General features: G+C 49.4%; 3 protein-coding genes across 3 annotated transcripts; 2 read left to right on the forward strand and 1 right to left on the reverse strand.

Annotated features, from left to right (window-relative positions):
• Positions 1 to 283: 283 nt before the first annotated feature.
• On the forward strand, positions 284 to 5,570 carry VTN77DRAFT_7688 (uncharacterized protein; the record flags this gene model as incomplete). Its single annotated transcript, XM_069424103.1, has 4 exons — positions 284 to 468; positions 557 to 1,045; positions 1,106 to 3,908; positions 3,966 to 5,570. The coding sequence occupies 4 exons, from the start codon at positions 284 to 286 to the stop codon at positions 5,568 to 5,570; spliced, it is 5,082 nt and encodes a 1,693-aa protein (XP_069275197.1).
• Positions 5,571 to 5,989: 419 nt separating this feature from the next.
• Positions 5,990 to 8,564, reverse strand: VTN77DRAFT_7689 (uncharacterized protein; the record flags this gene model as incomplete). The annotated part of the gene is made up of 4 exons (XM_069424104.1): positions 5,990 to 7,777; positions 7,839 to 7,955; positions 8,008 to 8,464; positions 8,548 to 8,564. 4 exons carry the CDS (start codon positions 8,562 to 8,564, stop codon positions 5,990 to 5,992), a joined length of 2,379 nt encoding a protein of 792 aa, XP_069275198.1.
• Positions 8,565 to 8,963: 399 nt separating this feature from the next.
• On the forward strand, positions 8,964 to 14,259 carry VTN77DRAFT_7690 (uncharacterized protein; the record flags this gene model as incomplete). Its single annotated transcript, XM_069424106.1, has 8 exons — positions 8,964 to 9,275; positions 9,331 to 9,724; positions 9,784 to 11,512; positions 11,572 to 12,419; positions 12,471 to 12,884; positions 12,941 to 13,314; positions 13,375 to 13,674; positions 13,738 to 14,259. 8 exons carry the CDS (start codon positions 8,964 to 8,966, stop codon positions 14,257 to 14,259), a joined length of 4,893 nt encoding a protein of 1,630 aa, XP_069275199.1.
• Positions 14,260 to 14,583: the final 324 nt, after the last annotated feature.

A 14,583-nucleotide genomic window follows, 5' to 3' on the forward strand; every position in this document is an offset into this window, starting at 1 on the left:
GTCAGCAATCAGCAAACAGCACCGGAGCTGTAGCGCTTGTTTGATGCGAGAGAGTTGGTGACGTGACGCGCAGAGGTTAAAAGCGATGGCGTTGTCGGCGGTCGGACAGAGGCGGTGTCGCACGGCAGAAAAAGTCCTCCACCAAAAAGTTTCTCCAGCCGCTTTCCGTCCCGCGAAATATTGTTCCGCCGGCGCTGTACAGGCGGACCAACTACAAAAAGAAAAAAAATCTCCCCCGCGACGGGCCAGCATGTGCGGTGAGCTCTAACGAGTTTTCTGGATCATGGCGACTTTTGCACGGCCCGTCGCATCCTCCATCGGGGGGATCGACTTTGGAGTCTTCTCCGACGATGAGATTAAGGCGATCTCGGTGAAGCGCATTCACAATACGCCGACCTTGGATTCTTTCAACAATCCTGTTCCTGGTGGTCTCTACGATCCGGCTCTTGGTGCATGGGGCGATCATGTGTAAGTAATTTATTTTTCCAAAAACTTTCCTTTTTCTTCTGCGAACAAATAGAGAGAGAGGAACTAATCCCATTCCAAATTTGCCTAGCTGCACTACATGCCGTATGAACTCCTGGTCCTGTCCCGGACATCCTGGACATATCGAGCTGCCTGTCCATGTTTACAATGTGACCTTTTTCGATCAAATGTATCGCCTCCTCAGGGCGCAATGCGTTTACTGCCACCGTCTGCAAATGGCCCGCGTTCAGGTCAACGCCTACGTTTGCAAATTGCGGCTTCTGCAATACGGACTGGTCGATGAGGTCGCTGTCATCGACTCGATGGCATTGAAAAAGTCTGGGGGCAAGTCGGGAAAGGAGGATGAGGAGTCCAGTGGCGAAGACGAAGATGCCGACGACCTGATGGAGCGAAGAAATGCGTTCGTCAAGCGGTGCATTCGTAAAGCGCAATCGCAAGGCAAGACCCAAGGCTTGCTGGCGGGTGCGAAAGACCCTGTCGCGGCTGAATACCGACGCGCCTTGATCAAGGAATTCTTCAGAGACATCGTGGCTGTGAAAAAATGCACGAACTGCAGCGGGTAAGGTCCCTCTGTTGTTGTTCCTGGCTCGACACAGCTGACACTGGGGTGGTAATATAGCATTTCTCCAAGCTACCGGAAAGATCGATTCTCGAAAATCTTCAGGAAACCTCTGCCAGAGAAATCTAGACAGGCAATGAAACAAGCAGGGTTCCATGCGCCAAACCCCCTGATTCTCCTCCAACAAGCAAAACAGCTTACCAGCAAGCACAAAGAACCGCTCAAGAATGGCATGGTAAATGGTGTTGCAGAGGATGATAATGCCAGCACGGCCACCGAGTTACATGGAGCGGAAGAAGAAGTCGCTCGTGGGAACGCCTTGGTGGCTCAGGCGGAGGAAAGCAGATCGGGAAAGAAAGATGCAGCTGAAGAAGGCCAGCAGTACATTCCTTCGCCAGAAGTTCGTGCTGCAATGATTCTGCTGTTCGAGAAAGAGGGAGAAGTGCTCAATCTGGTCTACAACTCCCGCCCATCAAAGAAGGGTGCCGTTACCGCTGATATGTTCTTCATCAAAAACATTCTCGTACCACCAAACAAATATCGTCCTGCTGCTTCTCAGGGGCCAAATGAGATCATGGAGTCTCAACAAAACACACCGTTTACACAGATCCTCAAGAACTGTGACATAATTAACCAGATCAGCAAGGAGAGGCAAAGTGGTAGTGCCGATTCTGCGACGAGAGTGCGAGATTATCGTGATTTGCTCCAAGCGATTGTCTCGCTCCAGGACACGGTTAATAGCCTTATCGACAGGGATCGAGCCGGTCTGTCTGGACCAGCGGCAGCCCAGGCTGCGAACGGTATCAAACAGATCCTGGAAAAGAAAGAGGGCTTGTTCAGGAAAAACATGATGGGCAAACGAGTGAACTTCGCTGCTCGAAGTGTCATCTCGCCCGACCCTAACCTGGAGACGAATGAAATTGGTGTACCGCTCGTCTTTGCGAAGAAACTGACTTACCCAGAGCCTGTCACCAACCACAACTTCTGGGAGATGAAGCAAGCGGTCATCAATGGTCCTGACAAGTATCCTGGAGCTGCCGCGATCGAGAACGAGCTGGGACAAGTTGTGAGTCTTAAATTTAAGACTCTGGACGAACGGACTGCTCTCGCCAACCAATTGCTGGCTCCATCTAATTGGAAAATGAAGGGTTCGCGGAACAAAAAGGTCTACCGGCATCTTACTACGGGTGATGTGGTTATCATGAATCGTCAGCCAACGTTGCATAAACCATCGATGATGGGCCACAAAGCCCGTGTTCTCCCTAATGAAAGAACCATCCGAATGCACTATGCCAACTGTAACACGTACAACGCAGATTTCGACGGCGACGAAATGAACATGCATTTCCCTCAGAATGAGCTTGCCAGAGCAGAGGCCATGATGCTTGCTGACGCTGATCACCAATACCTGGTTGCGACTTCCGGAAAACCTCTGAGAGGTTTGATCCAAGACCACATCTCGATGGGTACATGGTTCACGAGTCGGGACACCTTCTTTGATGAGGAAGACTACCATCAGCTCCTGTACAGCTGTTTGCGACCTGAAAACTCTCATACTGTTACTGAAAGGATCCAGCTTCTCCCGCCTGCAATTCTTCGTCCGCAACGGCTCTGGACAGGCAAGCAAGTTATCTCGACCATTTTGAAGAACATCACTCCTCCAGGTCGACTAGGATTGAATCTCAAAGGGAAATCCTCGACTCCAGGGGAACGATGGGGAGAAGGCAACGAAGAAGGAAACGTCATTTTTAAAGACGGCGAGCTTCTTTGTGGTATCCTCGATAAGAAGCAGCTTGGTCCCACTGCCGGTGGTGTCATCGATGCAATTCATGAAATCTATGGTCACACCATTGCAGGGAAACTGATTGGTATTCTTGGGCGGCTTCTCACGAGGTTCCTCAACATGCGGGCATTTACCTGTGGAATCGACGATCTTCGATTGACCAAGGAAGGCGATCGTCGGCGCAGAGAAAAACTTGCTGAGGCTGGTAGAATTGGGCGTGAAGTGGCCCTGAAATATGTGACCCTCGACCAGAATCCGGTACCTGACCTGGATGCTGAACTGCGACGCCGATTGGAAGATGTTTTGCGTGATGATGAAAAGCAGTCGGGCCTGGATAGCGTCTCCAATGCTCGAACAGCAAAACTCACCTCAGAAATCACTGCTGCTTGTCTTCCGAGTGGTCTCGGTAAACAGTTCCCCTGGAACCAGATGCAGTCGATGACGATATCTGGAGCCAAAGGTTCAAGTGTCAACGCCAGCTTGATCTCTTGCAACCTGGGTCAGCAGGTTCTGGAGGGCCGGAGGGTACCAGTGATGGTGAGCGGCAAGACGTTGCCTTCATTCAGACCATTTGATACGCATCCGATGGCCTCAGGATACGTGTGTGGTCGCTTCTTGACTGGTATCAAGCCTCAAGAATATTTCTTCCATACTATGGCAGGCCGAGAGGGTCTTATTGATACTGCCGTCAAGACCTCAAGATCCGGATACTTACAGCGTTGCTTGATCAAGGGTATGGAGGGTCTGAAGGCTGAGTACGATACTTCGGTCCGTGAAGCCTCCGATGGCTCCATTATACAATTCCTCTATGGAGAAGACGGTCTAGACATCACGAAACAGGTACACCTCCGGGACTTTAGCTTCATCGCCTCAAACTACGTCTCTATCATGGCTCAAGTCAACTTGACGAGCGACTTCCATAACTTGGAGAAGCCGGACGTTGTCGCGTGGCACAAAGAGGCGATGAAGAAAGTTAAGAAGACTGGAAAACTCGACGCTATGGATCCAGTTCTTGCTCGCTATCATCCAGGTGGAAACCTTGGAAGTGTTTCCGAGGCCTTTTCGCAGGCGTTGAAGAAGGTATGTTCACCCCTTCACTTGACATTTTTCAGCTACAATGTTAACAGTTACACACAGTATGAGGAGACGAATCCCGATAAACTCCTGAAAGACAAGAAAGCGAACATCCAGGGAGTCCTGAGCAAGAAGGCATTCGAAACTCTGATGAACATGAAATACATGAATTCAGTTGTTGATCCCGGAGAGGCTGTTGGTATTGTTGCTGGCCAGTCCATCGGAGAGCCCTCCACTCAGATGACTCTGAACACCTTCCACTTGGCAGGACATTCGGCCAAGAACGTGACTCTTGGTATTCCTCGATTGCGAGAAATTGTCATGACCGCTAGTACGAATATCATGACTCCGACGATGAAGGTTATTCTGAACGAAGAGATTTCGGAGGAGGACGGCCAGAAATTCGCCAAAGGCATCAGCAGATTGAGCGTAGCTGAGGTCATTGACAAGCTGCAGATCAGAGAGAGCATCTCTTCCGGCGAGGGTCATGCGAAGGCTAAAGTCTACGACATTCAAATCGACTTTTTCCCAGCAGAGGAGTATACCAAAGAATACGCGATCAAGATTAAAGACGTTCTTGTCGCACTGCAGATGAAGTTCATACCCAGGCTTGTGAAACTCACCAAGGCAGAGCTCAAGAAACGCCAGGATGAGAAGACTCTCAAGAACTATTCAGCAGCGCAGCCCGAAATCGGCGTGTCTGTCGGCACGATCGAAGAAGCTCCTCGGGGGCCTGAGCGTGAGGGACGTGATGACGCTGCTGACGAGGACAACGAAGACGATGAAGAGGACGCGAAGAGGGGCAGGAGTGGCCTCAATCGTTCCAACCAAGTTTCGTACGAAGGACCGGACGAGGATGAGCAAGCTATTATCAGACGGCAGCAGACTCCGGAGTCGGAATCCGACGATGAGGACGAAGAGAAGTCTCGTGATGTGGAGAAGATGTCTGAGGCCTCGGATGACGACGATGATGACTTGATCAAAGTGGATGCGAAGGATGCCAAGCTTCGCGAGGAGGACATCAAGGGCAGGTACCCGGAAATCACCCGGTTCAAGTTCGACCCCAAGGGAGCATCGTGCTCCATCCAGCTGCAATACGACATTTCCACTCCCAAGCTTCTCCTCCTTCCTCTTGTTGAAGAAGCCGTCCGGAGCTCCGTGATTCAGTCCATCCCTGGCCTGGGCGAGTGCACCTATGTCAAGGCAGACCCGGTGAAAGGCGAGCCCGCCTACGTCGAAACCGAGGGTGTGAACCTGCTCGCGATGCGCGACTACCAAGACATCATCAAGCCGCACTCGCTGCGCACGAACTCCATCTACCACATGCTGGTCCTCTACGGCGTCGAGGCGGCTCGCGCCTCCATCGTCCGCGAGATGGACGAGGTCTTCAAGGGCCACAGCATCTCCGTCGACAACCGCCATCTCAACCTGATCGGCGACGTCATGACGCACAGCGGCGGCTTCCGCGCCTTCAACCGCAACGGCCTCGTCAAGGACGGATCCTCGCCGCTGGCGAAGATGAGCTTCGAGACCACCGTCGGCTTCCTGAAGGAAGCTGTGCTGGAGCGCGATTGGGATAATCTCAAGAGCCCCAGCGCAAGGATTGTCGCCGGCCGTGTTGGCACCGTGGGTACGGGTGGATTTGACGTTCTTGCACCTGTGGCCTAATTTAATGGAAAAAATGGGCTGGCTGTTATGATTCCAAGGAAGCTGTCTGTCGTGCTTAGCGTCTGTTCATATTGTCATTTTCCATGCTATATAAATGCATTTTTGTATTCCATTCCTCGTTCTTACGTGTTCATGATCCATTCAGTCGGTTTAGGAGTTTTTCTTGAATAAGCATTTACGTCGAGTGGGGAAAAGTTTTGTTTTTTCTTATCATGTTTCTAGAAGAATGAATGTACTGCACAGCACATACAAAAAAACAGAAGCATTTGCGATATTATGTCCAATCCGAATTAATATTATCCTTGTTTAGCAGTTTCCCATAGCAACCTATCGTGGTATCTTTCCAAACATTTTTAGAGCCGAGCCGAACGCCGGAAGATGCTTTCAAAAAAAAGTGACAGAAATCCAGTAAAAAAAAATCAGTCTGCATCTAGCATCATGAGTTCTTCATCAATGTCATCGTCGAATTCCTCCCTCTCCTTCTGAGCGATGGCCCCGTTATTCATTTGGCCGTTGGCCGCCGCCTCTCTTATGAGCCGTGCCTCCTCCACTTTCTGCTTTTCGACATGTCGCTCGAGATCTGCCAAGCTCCAGGTCGAGATTCCCTCTTGGTCTTTCGCCTTGAAAGGTTGCGCCATTGTCCGAAGGAAGTTCTTTGCTGTAGCGACGGCCATATCTGTGCTGAGGTTTGTCTCACTCTCAAGCAGTGACTGACTTATCCATTTGGGAAGCTGGGAACGCTTTTTCTGAAAGCGTCGGTCAGCTAACACCATTATTCCGTAATCATCCTTACCCCGAAGCACACGGCCCAGACACTGTGCAGCGTGCCTCATGGCATCGAACGACAGGAAGTCGTTCTCGCGGATACGGTAGTTCTCCCGAAGAAACTCCAGACGTGCTTTCAATATGCGCGACTCCGTATATTGAAATGGAACACCAATGCATATGACGGCACGACCATAGTGGTGGTCGAAATCTATTCCTTCAGATACCTTTCCTCGTGCGACACAGAGCAAGACAGCCCCGCGACCATTGCAGCATGCTGTCCGATACGTCTCCAGGGCTAGAGATGACTCCTGAGAGTCAGGGGTCTCCACGAGGATCAACTTATAGTTCCAAATAGAATCTAGAATGCCCATTCCTTGCCACATGCTGATAATGGACTCCATGTAGAGGTACGAAGGAAAGAAGACGACAATCCCGTCAGGGGTTATACGACAGAATTCGAGCAGCAGGTTTCCGTAATTGCGCACGACTCCTGGGTCGTTCCGAATCTGGAAGGAAGATGAGATTTGCGCCTGATCTGAACCGCGCGTGACAATCATGGGCAAGAAGGAGCGACGAGCAAGAGTCATACTGTAGGACTCCTGTAGAACGGCCGTGAATCCCAGCATTTTCGGGTACATTTCAAGAGGCGAGAGAGTTCCGGAGGTAATGATGACGGAGCTAAACCGATCAAAAACCGGCTTAATTGCGATTGCGGCATCCAGACACGTGAAATGTAATACAGGATTCGGAACTGTAGCAGTTTCTGATTCAAATGGTTCGAGGATGAGTAAGAAGCCCTTATCGTATGTAGCTACGAGAGTGGCGAACGTCGCGACCTCCCGCAGCGAGTGGTAGTCTTCAATGTTGAGCAGTTCCAGTGTGCGAACTAGGGAATTCAGTCGCTCGGCGCAGAATCGAAGCGGTTTCCGCTCAATAAATGTCAGATCTTTGAGGTGGGCTAGGAAAGAAGGGGGAGTTTCGGATATGGTATGTGTGACCTTCATCCTGGTCTTGAGATACTCGATGAATCTTTTAAGAAAGGCCACGAAGTGTTCCGCTCGACGAATATTTCCAGGTACGGCTTCTTTGAGTAGGTCATCAGGAAGCACCGGGTTCGCCAGAAACTGCTCTTCGTCTCTCGCTTCTTCGGCTTCACGAAGACCTTCCACTAGCTTAGCATATTCGTTCTGAAGCTTTTCAGCGTCCGTGCTCTTCATCTCGTCGATTTTGCGCTCGAGATTGGAGGCGCCCCTGGATGCTTTTCGCAAAGAGTCTTCCGTTATATCGATGCTAAGCGATTCAATGCAGACATTGTCAATATTGTGAGCCTCGTCAAAGACCACAATACAATCTTTGGACAATTCTCTGGACACCCTCTCTGCGATTTTCGGGTCTAGTAGATAATGATAAGAATAGATAATGACATTACAGAACGGCATCTGGATAAGTGTCAGGTCTGAAAGGCGAGCAAGCAAAAATTCAAGACTAAGGAGAATTTACCATCCTTCGTGCCGAAAAGTACGGGCACTGCTTGTGCTGTTCTCCATACCGAATAAGTCCATCAAGTGTGAATACTCCTGGTGGAACAAGATTATGCGGCTCGAGGAGGTCAAGGTTCTACCCAACGCCATTAGAGCACAGTCGCCATTGATTTTGGACTGAAACAAACCTCGTGGTATATGCAGAGCTCGACATCCTCACCTCTCTCTTTCTTTTCCTTGACAAATCCGGCCGTCAAACTTCGACACCTGGCGTCGACGACCGTCCCGCTTTTCTCTCTCCTGACCGATGGGTGCAGGCACAAGTTCTTTCGACTGGTGAGTCCCAGCGCCCGAAAGTCTTCAGTATATCCCAGCTGTTGGGAACGATATTTCATTAGCGCCTTCAGCTCCGTCAAAGCCTTCTCGATCTCAGACATGGTCCGGGAGCAGTAGATCAATTTCCGGTGCTCAGGATAGAACTGTTGGTAGGCGACAATCAACGACAACAGCGAAATGGTCTTTCCAGTGCCTGAAGGCATCTCAAGGACGCAGTGACCCCCAGCGTCGAGGGTCTTCTTGAGATCGCACATGTACGCATATTGCTCGGGATATATGCGGGGATACGGGAAGAGGACGGGGAGATCGCTGAGAGCGCATTAGATCTTGTCAGTTGGCATAAAAGAGAAAAAAAAAAAGAAAACCAAAGGCATTCATATAGAGGAACTCACTCTATGAAGAACTTCATGGTGAAGAATTGATGCGGTCGCAGGGACCGCCCAGCTCGCTGTCAGCGCGGGTTAATAATAGCAAGCTGAAGCTTCTCTTGCCAATCTCTCTTTCCCGAAGCGAACACGGCCCGTCTGGTCGCGCGTCAAATTTCCCATTCGACGTCACAGGAAGACACCAGATCACGTGAGTCATACATATGACTAAGCATTATATCCATAGAGGGTGCCCGCCGCGGGGAGGAATAGATATCAAAGACAATGCACGATTTTGGGGTGGAGGCGATGATGATCGTTCTGAATTGGCTTCAATAACGCTTTAGAGCCTCTAGTGCTTTTCTATTTTTCTGTGTTTGCGATCATTCTAGAGGTCTTTGCAATCCCGGATTCAACCTGACATCATCATTGGACCCCACATCATGAGTAAAAAATTCAAGTCTCAGGCGTCGAGCAGTCGTGCTGCTGCCGGTGGCTTCGGCGCTTTTGCTGGCTCCTTTGGGGGATTCTCATCAGTATCTTCGTCGCATACCCATGCGCCGTCTTCCCTGTCGTATGTTACGGAGCCTCCGGATTTGTCCAGGATCTCAGAGCCGCAGTTGGTTGTTGCGTTCAAGAATCTCTTGAAGAAAGATGATATTACGAAAACAAAGGCATTGGAAGATCTGAGAGATTATATCTTGAAACTCGAAAATCGTAGTGATAGTCTGGAGGACGGTGTACTGGAAGCTTGGGTATGTCAGCCTGGTTATCTCGCAAGTGAACACTATCATAATAACAAATTTCCAGACAAGGGTCTACCCACGTACCTCGATAGAGAATTCTCGAAGGGTAAGACAGCTTGCGCACACTATCCAAGGCCTTCTTGCATCCTTGGCGGGGAAACGAATTGCTCGCCACCTGTCCAAAGTGATCGGCGCTTGGCTTGCTGGCCTCTACGACACAGACAGACCAGTTTCTCGATCTGCTGTAGAATCTCTCACGCGGGTTTTTGCCACTGAAGAGAAACGAAGTAGCCTGTGGAAGGTTTACCAAAGTCCAATTCTGGAGTTTGTAGACGATGTCATTCTCCACCAGACGGCTTCAACTTTGAGCGATGAAAGGATAGTCAAGCCTGACGACGCCGAGGCCAAGTTCGCGCGAGTATCGGCCACAGCAATTCTGTTATTCAATCGGATACTCAGTACGTGAATTTATCTGGTCAACTGTGCTTGACAGAATGACTTATTCTCTTTCTACCAGGTACCGCGTCGCCACAAGAATTAGATAAGGACTTGGCTTTGATCCATACTCTGCTTAGCAGCAAGTCTCTTTGGTCGTTTTCGCACCATGACGATCCTTTTGTGCGTCGCGCTATCTATAGCCTTCTTCGATCCTCTCTAGCGAAGGGTTTAGACGCAATAGATTGGAAGATCATAAGTGGTGCGATTATCGGAAAATCTCTGTCGATACCTCAACTCGGATCAGCGTCAGAATTTTCCGAAACACTGCTACAGCTGACCCAGGCTAGACCGCAAATATGGACGACAGATTATGCTGGGAAGTCTCCTGCAGTAAAGCGACTCAATCAATATATTCAAAGAGGGTCTCAAGGGGCTGCAGAATCGTATTGGCCAAATCTCGTGCAATTATTACAGACGGTCCCGTTGGAGCTGCTTACTCAATTTGGCACAAAAACAGATGCAGAAGCAGGGTTTAGCTACTCGCAAGCGTCATCCCTGATGGACGCCTTTCTGGAAGGGCTATGTTCGCGAGACGAACCTCGACACAACCTAAAAACAGGTTGGATGTCGTATATTGACGCAGGGATATGGCTTTCGACCATTTTAGGTGAAGATGACAAGGTGAAATTTGTCCAAGGACATATCACACCCATATTTGAACAATATATCACTGGGACGCAGGGCGAATCCCGATGGACGCTACCACCCCAATCAGCTGAAGAGATATGTGCGGCTGGTTTTGTTAGACTGACTGAACATGGCCACGAAGTCACATTGAGGTCGCTGTGGACTAATGTTGCTAAGGATCTGCTGCAAGCAGTCAAGATATCCTTACCTGAACAATCAAAGGACTTCAGGCCCTCGCAGGACGCAGTGTGTGCGAAGGCAAACCGCTTCTTCAGCTTAGAAGCCGCTGGACTTTCTCTGGCATCTCAGTCAACAACTGAGCCTCGCATCTTGAGTATCTTCGAAGAAGCAAGTCTGCCGTTGTTGGAGGGCTCCCTTCAAGTATTGCATACACGAAATGGCAAACCTTATGGTGCGGCAGCTATGATTGAGGAGGCTATCAGCAACATTCCGCAAATTGTGAAGAGTTCGCAGACCTTAGTCAGTTTTCTCAAGGAAACCATTCCAGCCCTTCTATTTACTCCATCTGCTGAGAGGGTTATGTCTACCATTCTGCTATGTCGGAGATGGGATGACTTCGGTTCGGTGTTCCAGGAGTTTCTACAACGGATGATCGAATCAGAACTGGACGAGTCAAACACGCCGGCTCTTTCAAAATTGTTCTCTATGATTGATTTCAAGGAAATACAAGACCGCTCCCGTCTTGATTCAATCGTGATGCAGAGTCTGGACAAAGCTCTCAGGGGAAAGAGAACCGAGTGGTCCCTGTTGTATGCAGTTGTTGAAAACCAGACATTACCTGACTCACTAATGGATCGCATCATCCTATCCATACTGGATGCCTTGTCTTCGGAAGATAATGTGACAGAAGCTCTATTTGGCCTCTCCCAAATCGCAACTCGGAGTCCGGCCACACTCCGACGCTTCAGGAAAGGGGTTCATGGCTCGAAGTTGCTAGCCAAGCTTCTCTATCTCACAGAGTCGCCTGACGATGAAGTTGCTCAAGGTGCAGAATCTTTAGAAAAGAAATTCAAAGACACGGTGTCGGGCGATATCGGTGCTGAATCGAACATAGAGATTCTTAAACATAGTTTCCGCGAAATCGGTCCCGAATCACTTTCGTAAGTGGCATTTTCTGTGCCTTGTTTTTGTGATGATGATCGCTGATAATTTCTTGAAGGGTCGATTCTTTGGTCAATATTGCAGAAGAATTACTTCTGACCGCTAAACCCGAGGAGAAGCATGACTTAGCAAACAATATCCTACCAAGTCGACAATCATGGAAAGATGCTTTGGAACCGTTCTTAGGTCTGCCTCCACGACCATCGACTGCTATCACCAGTCCTCTTGGTGGGATCGTCTATCTCATCGACCATGACCTGCCCGACTCCTTTTGGCAGAAACTGGAAAGCGTACCGCGAGATTCTAACCGTTCATCATCTGCTTTCCGACTGGCGTCTTACGTGACAAAGGTCCTTTCTCTCCCCAATGTGATGGAGTCCCTAGGCGCGGAGGAGCGAGAAAGCTTGTTCTACTACTTCCCTCTGGCAATTCAGCTGATAGATGACGATCTCAGCATCGAAGGATGTACCGGAATAACCGGTTTGGAGGTCTCAGAAGACCGAGAAGAATACACAGAGATTGTTAATCAAGGCCGATCTATCATTCATAGTTGGATCCACTCCGATGCACGCCTCAATTCTGAAAGTGGAAACTCTCTTTCCGAAGAATTGTTTACTTTCTGGGAACGTGCCCTCGAATCCCTGGAGGATACATCTCCCGAGAGTTATAGAGTTGGAGAAGCTTTTGCTAAGATCATGTCAGAGGCTGAGACACGCAAGTCAACCAAGACTATGGATTCGCTGGCGGGACTGTTGAAGGAAATTCGAAAAACCAATGTTGTTCGCGCCGCCGCCACACTGGTCGTCTGGAGGCATTCGATCATGTCCAATCCTGCTGGGACAAGGCTCTGCAATGAGTTGGTTGCCGATGTCACAGGGTTCAACTCACAAAAAGATCCCATTGAGGGTAAGTAAATCGACTGACTATATCTATATGATCACTGCTAAGGAATGTTAGGTCTTCACAAATTGTCTCTGCTTAATATCCTGATCCAAGGCGAGGAAAACGTCGTGGCGTCTATTCCTACCCAGCGACTGGTTTTTCTGGTGAAGCACCTTATCCAATGTGTGCAGTCAGGTCTCGAATCCATAAACGTCGAAGCCGAGATCTTCAAAGTCCTGACGGTTGTTCTTCGGCTTCTGAGCGAAATTTATGGTTCACACTGGGCTGATACCATTGAAATTTTGATTTCTACCTGGAAGGAGACGAGCGGCGGCGATGAAGCTCTTCCTGCACTACATGCATCTTTCAGGCTCTTTGCGTCCATAAAATCCATGGCAAACGGTGAAGGAAATGATGATCTGGAAGATGCGTGGAAAGAGTCCAAAGCTGAACTCGTTAAGAGCCTTGTCTCAACTCTTCACAAGCTAGGTAAGTTAACAACTCGGCCCAAGGTATGGATTGGGTGGATGACTAAAACGTTACAGACTCTTCAAGTGCTTTCCATCAGCCTCGGGACATGACAGCAGATCTGCTACGTCGTCAACTCAGCACCGTCCCCGTTGACAGCCTGCCAGGAGTCAATGATCTATTTCCACTCCTGGCGGCCCAGAGCAGAGGAATCCAGCGAGCCGCTTACGAGGTTCTCCATAGATTTATTCCTCAAGCCCAACAACAAGTGTCTTTTGATGTGGCATTGACTAAAACTACTGTGAACCTTCCTGACGAGCTGCTATCTTTGTTGCTGGAGGCTCCGACAATGGAGTCACTCATCGCAGCATCCGGGGACGATAAAGCATGGGTTGGCTTACGTTCCTATCTCCTGAGCTGGAAGATAGTGTTTGATCACTTTTCAAATTCGGTGAGGATAGATGACTTCGACTTTTTGATCAGAAACGTCCTACTAACTGCCATGACTTAGTCGCTACCGGTCCAAGAAAACTACGTGTCGAATATCAAGGAACATGGTTCATTGAATCCTCTTCTCGATTTCACGTTCGATTTCCTGCAGAAATCCCACGGGAAACTCTTGGATGCGTCCAAATTCGACATTCGTTCGTTTGAACCCGACGAATCCGATTCAGCCAAGAAGGAGACCCAGTGGCTGCTTGTGCATCTGTACTTCTTGTCTCTGAAATATCTTGCAAACCTCACCAAGACTTGGTGGATCGACAGTAAAAAGCGCATCAAAGGACCTGTGGAATCATGGACGGAGAAATATGTAAGACCGCACCTGAACATAAGTTTTGTCTTTTTCAAAGACCATACTAAATAGACCCGACAGATATCGCCTCTGATTATCGAAGATGCGTTGACAAGTGTATCGGAGTGGATGACGACGCAAGACCCAGACGAAGAGCGCCCCCTCTCAGTCAAAATCTCCGTCAAGGCGGCCGAACTCGTTGCCAGCATCCCCGTCGACGAGGAATCTCCCCCAGTGGCGATGGTCATCTCCCTCCCACCAGCATACCCGCTGCAGCCTGCTCTGGTTACCGGCCGGAGCCGGGTTCTCGTCGACGAGAAAAAGTGGCGGAGCTGGATGTTGACCATCCAAGGGGTGATAATGTTCTCGAACGGCAACCTGGTGGATGGCCTGCTGGCGTTTAGGAAGAACGTGCAGGGTGCGCTGAAGGGACAAAGCGAGTGCGCAATCTGCTATTCGGTTATCTCGACCGACATGCAGACCCCGAACAAACGATGCGCGACTTGCAAGAACACCTTCCATTCAGTGTGTCTGTTCCGGTGGTTTAAGAGCAGCAACCAGAGCACGTGTCCTCTGTGTAGGAATAATTTCGTGTATGTTTAGGTGAGAGTTACGTGGTTTAGAGGCGGTCCTGTGTCTGAAGGGTTCAAAAATAATGTTTCAAAATATTTCCTTGACGGGTTTCTTGATACGCATTTCTCGATACTTCTACTAGCCTAAGTATCGGGTCTATGTACTACTGTATGTACTATGCATACAACAGAAAAAAAAAACGGAATGAAGCTATCCTAAATGATTCAGTTTTAAAAATGACCACGGGGATTAAGTGACGAGAGATATTGCGTAAGTTTGCCAGTTTGTAGACATGCCTGTCAGATTGTCTGCGAATCAAATGATGTCAACGGCGCTGCAACTGCTCTGCGGGGC

Source organism: Rasamsonia byssochlamydoides, assembly GCF_041956645.1.
Source record: "Rasamsonia byssochlamydoides strain NRRL 3658 unplaced genomic scaffold VTN77scaffold_63, whole genome shotgun sequence".
Classification (NCBI taxonomy): domain Eukaryota; kingdom Fungi; phylum Ascomycota; class Eurotiomycetes; order Eurotiales; family Trichocomaceae; genus Rasamsonia; species Rasamsonia byssochlamydoides.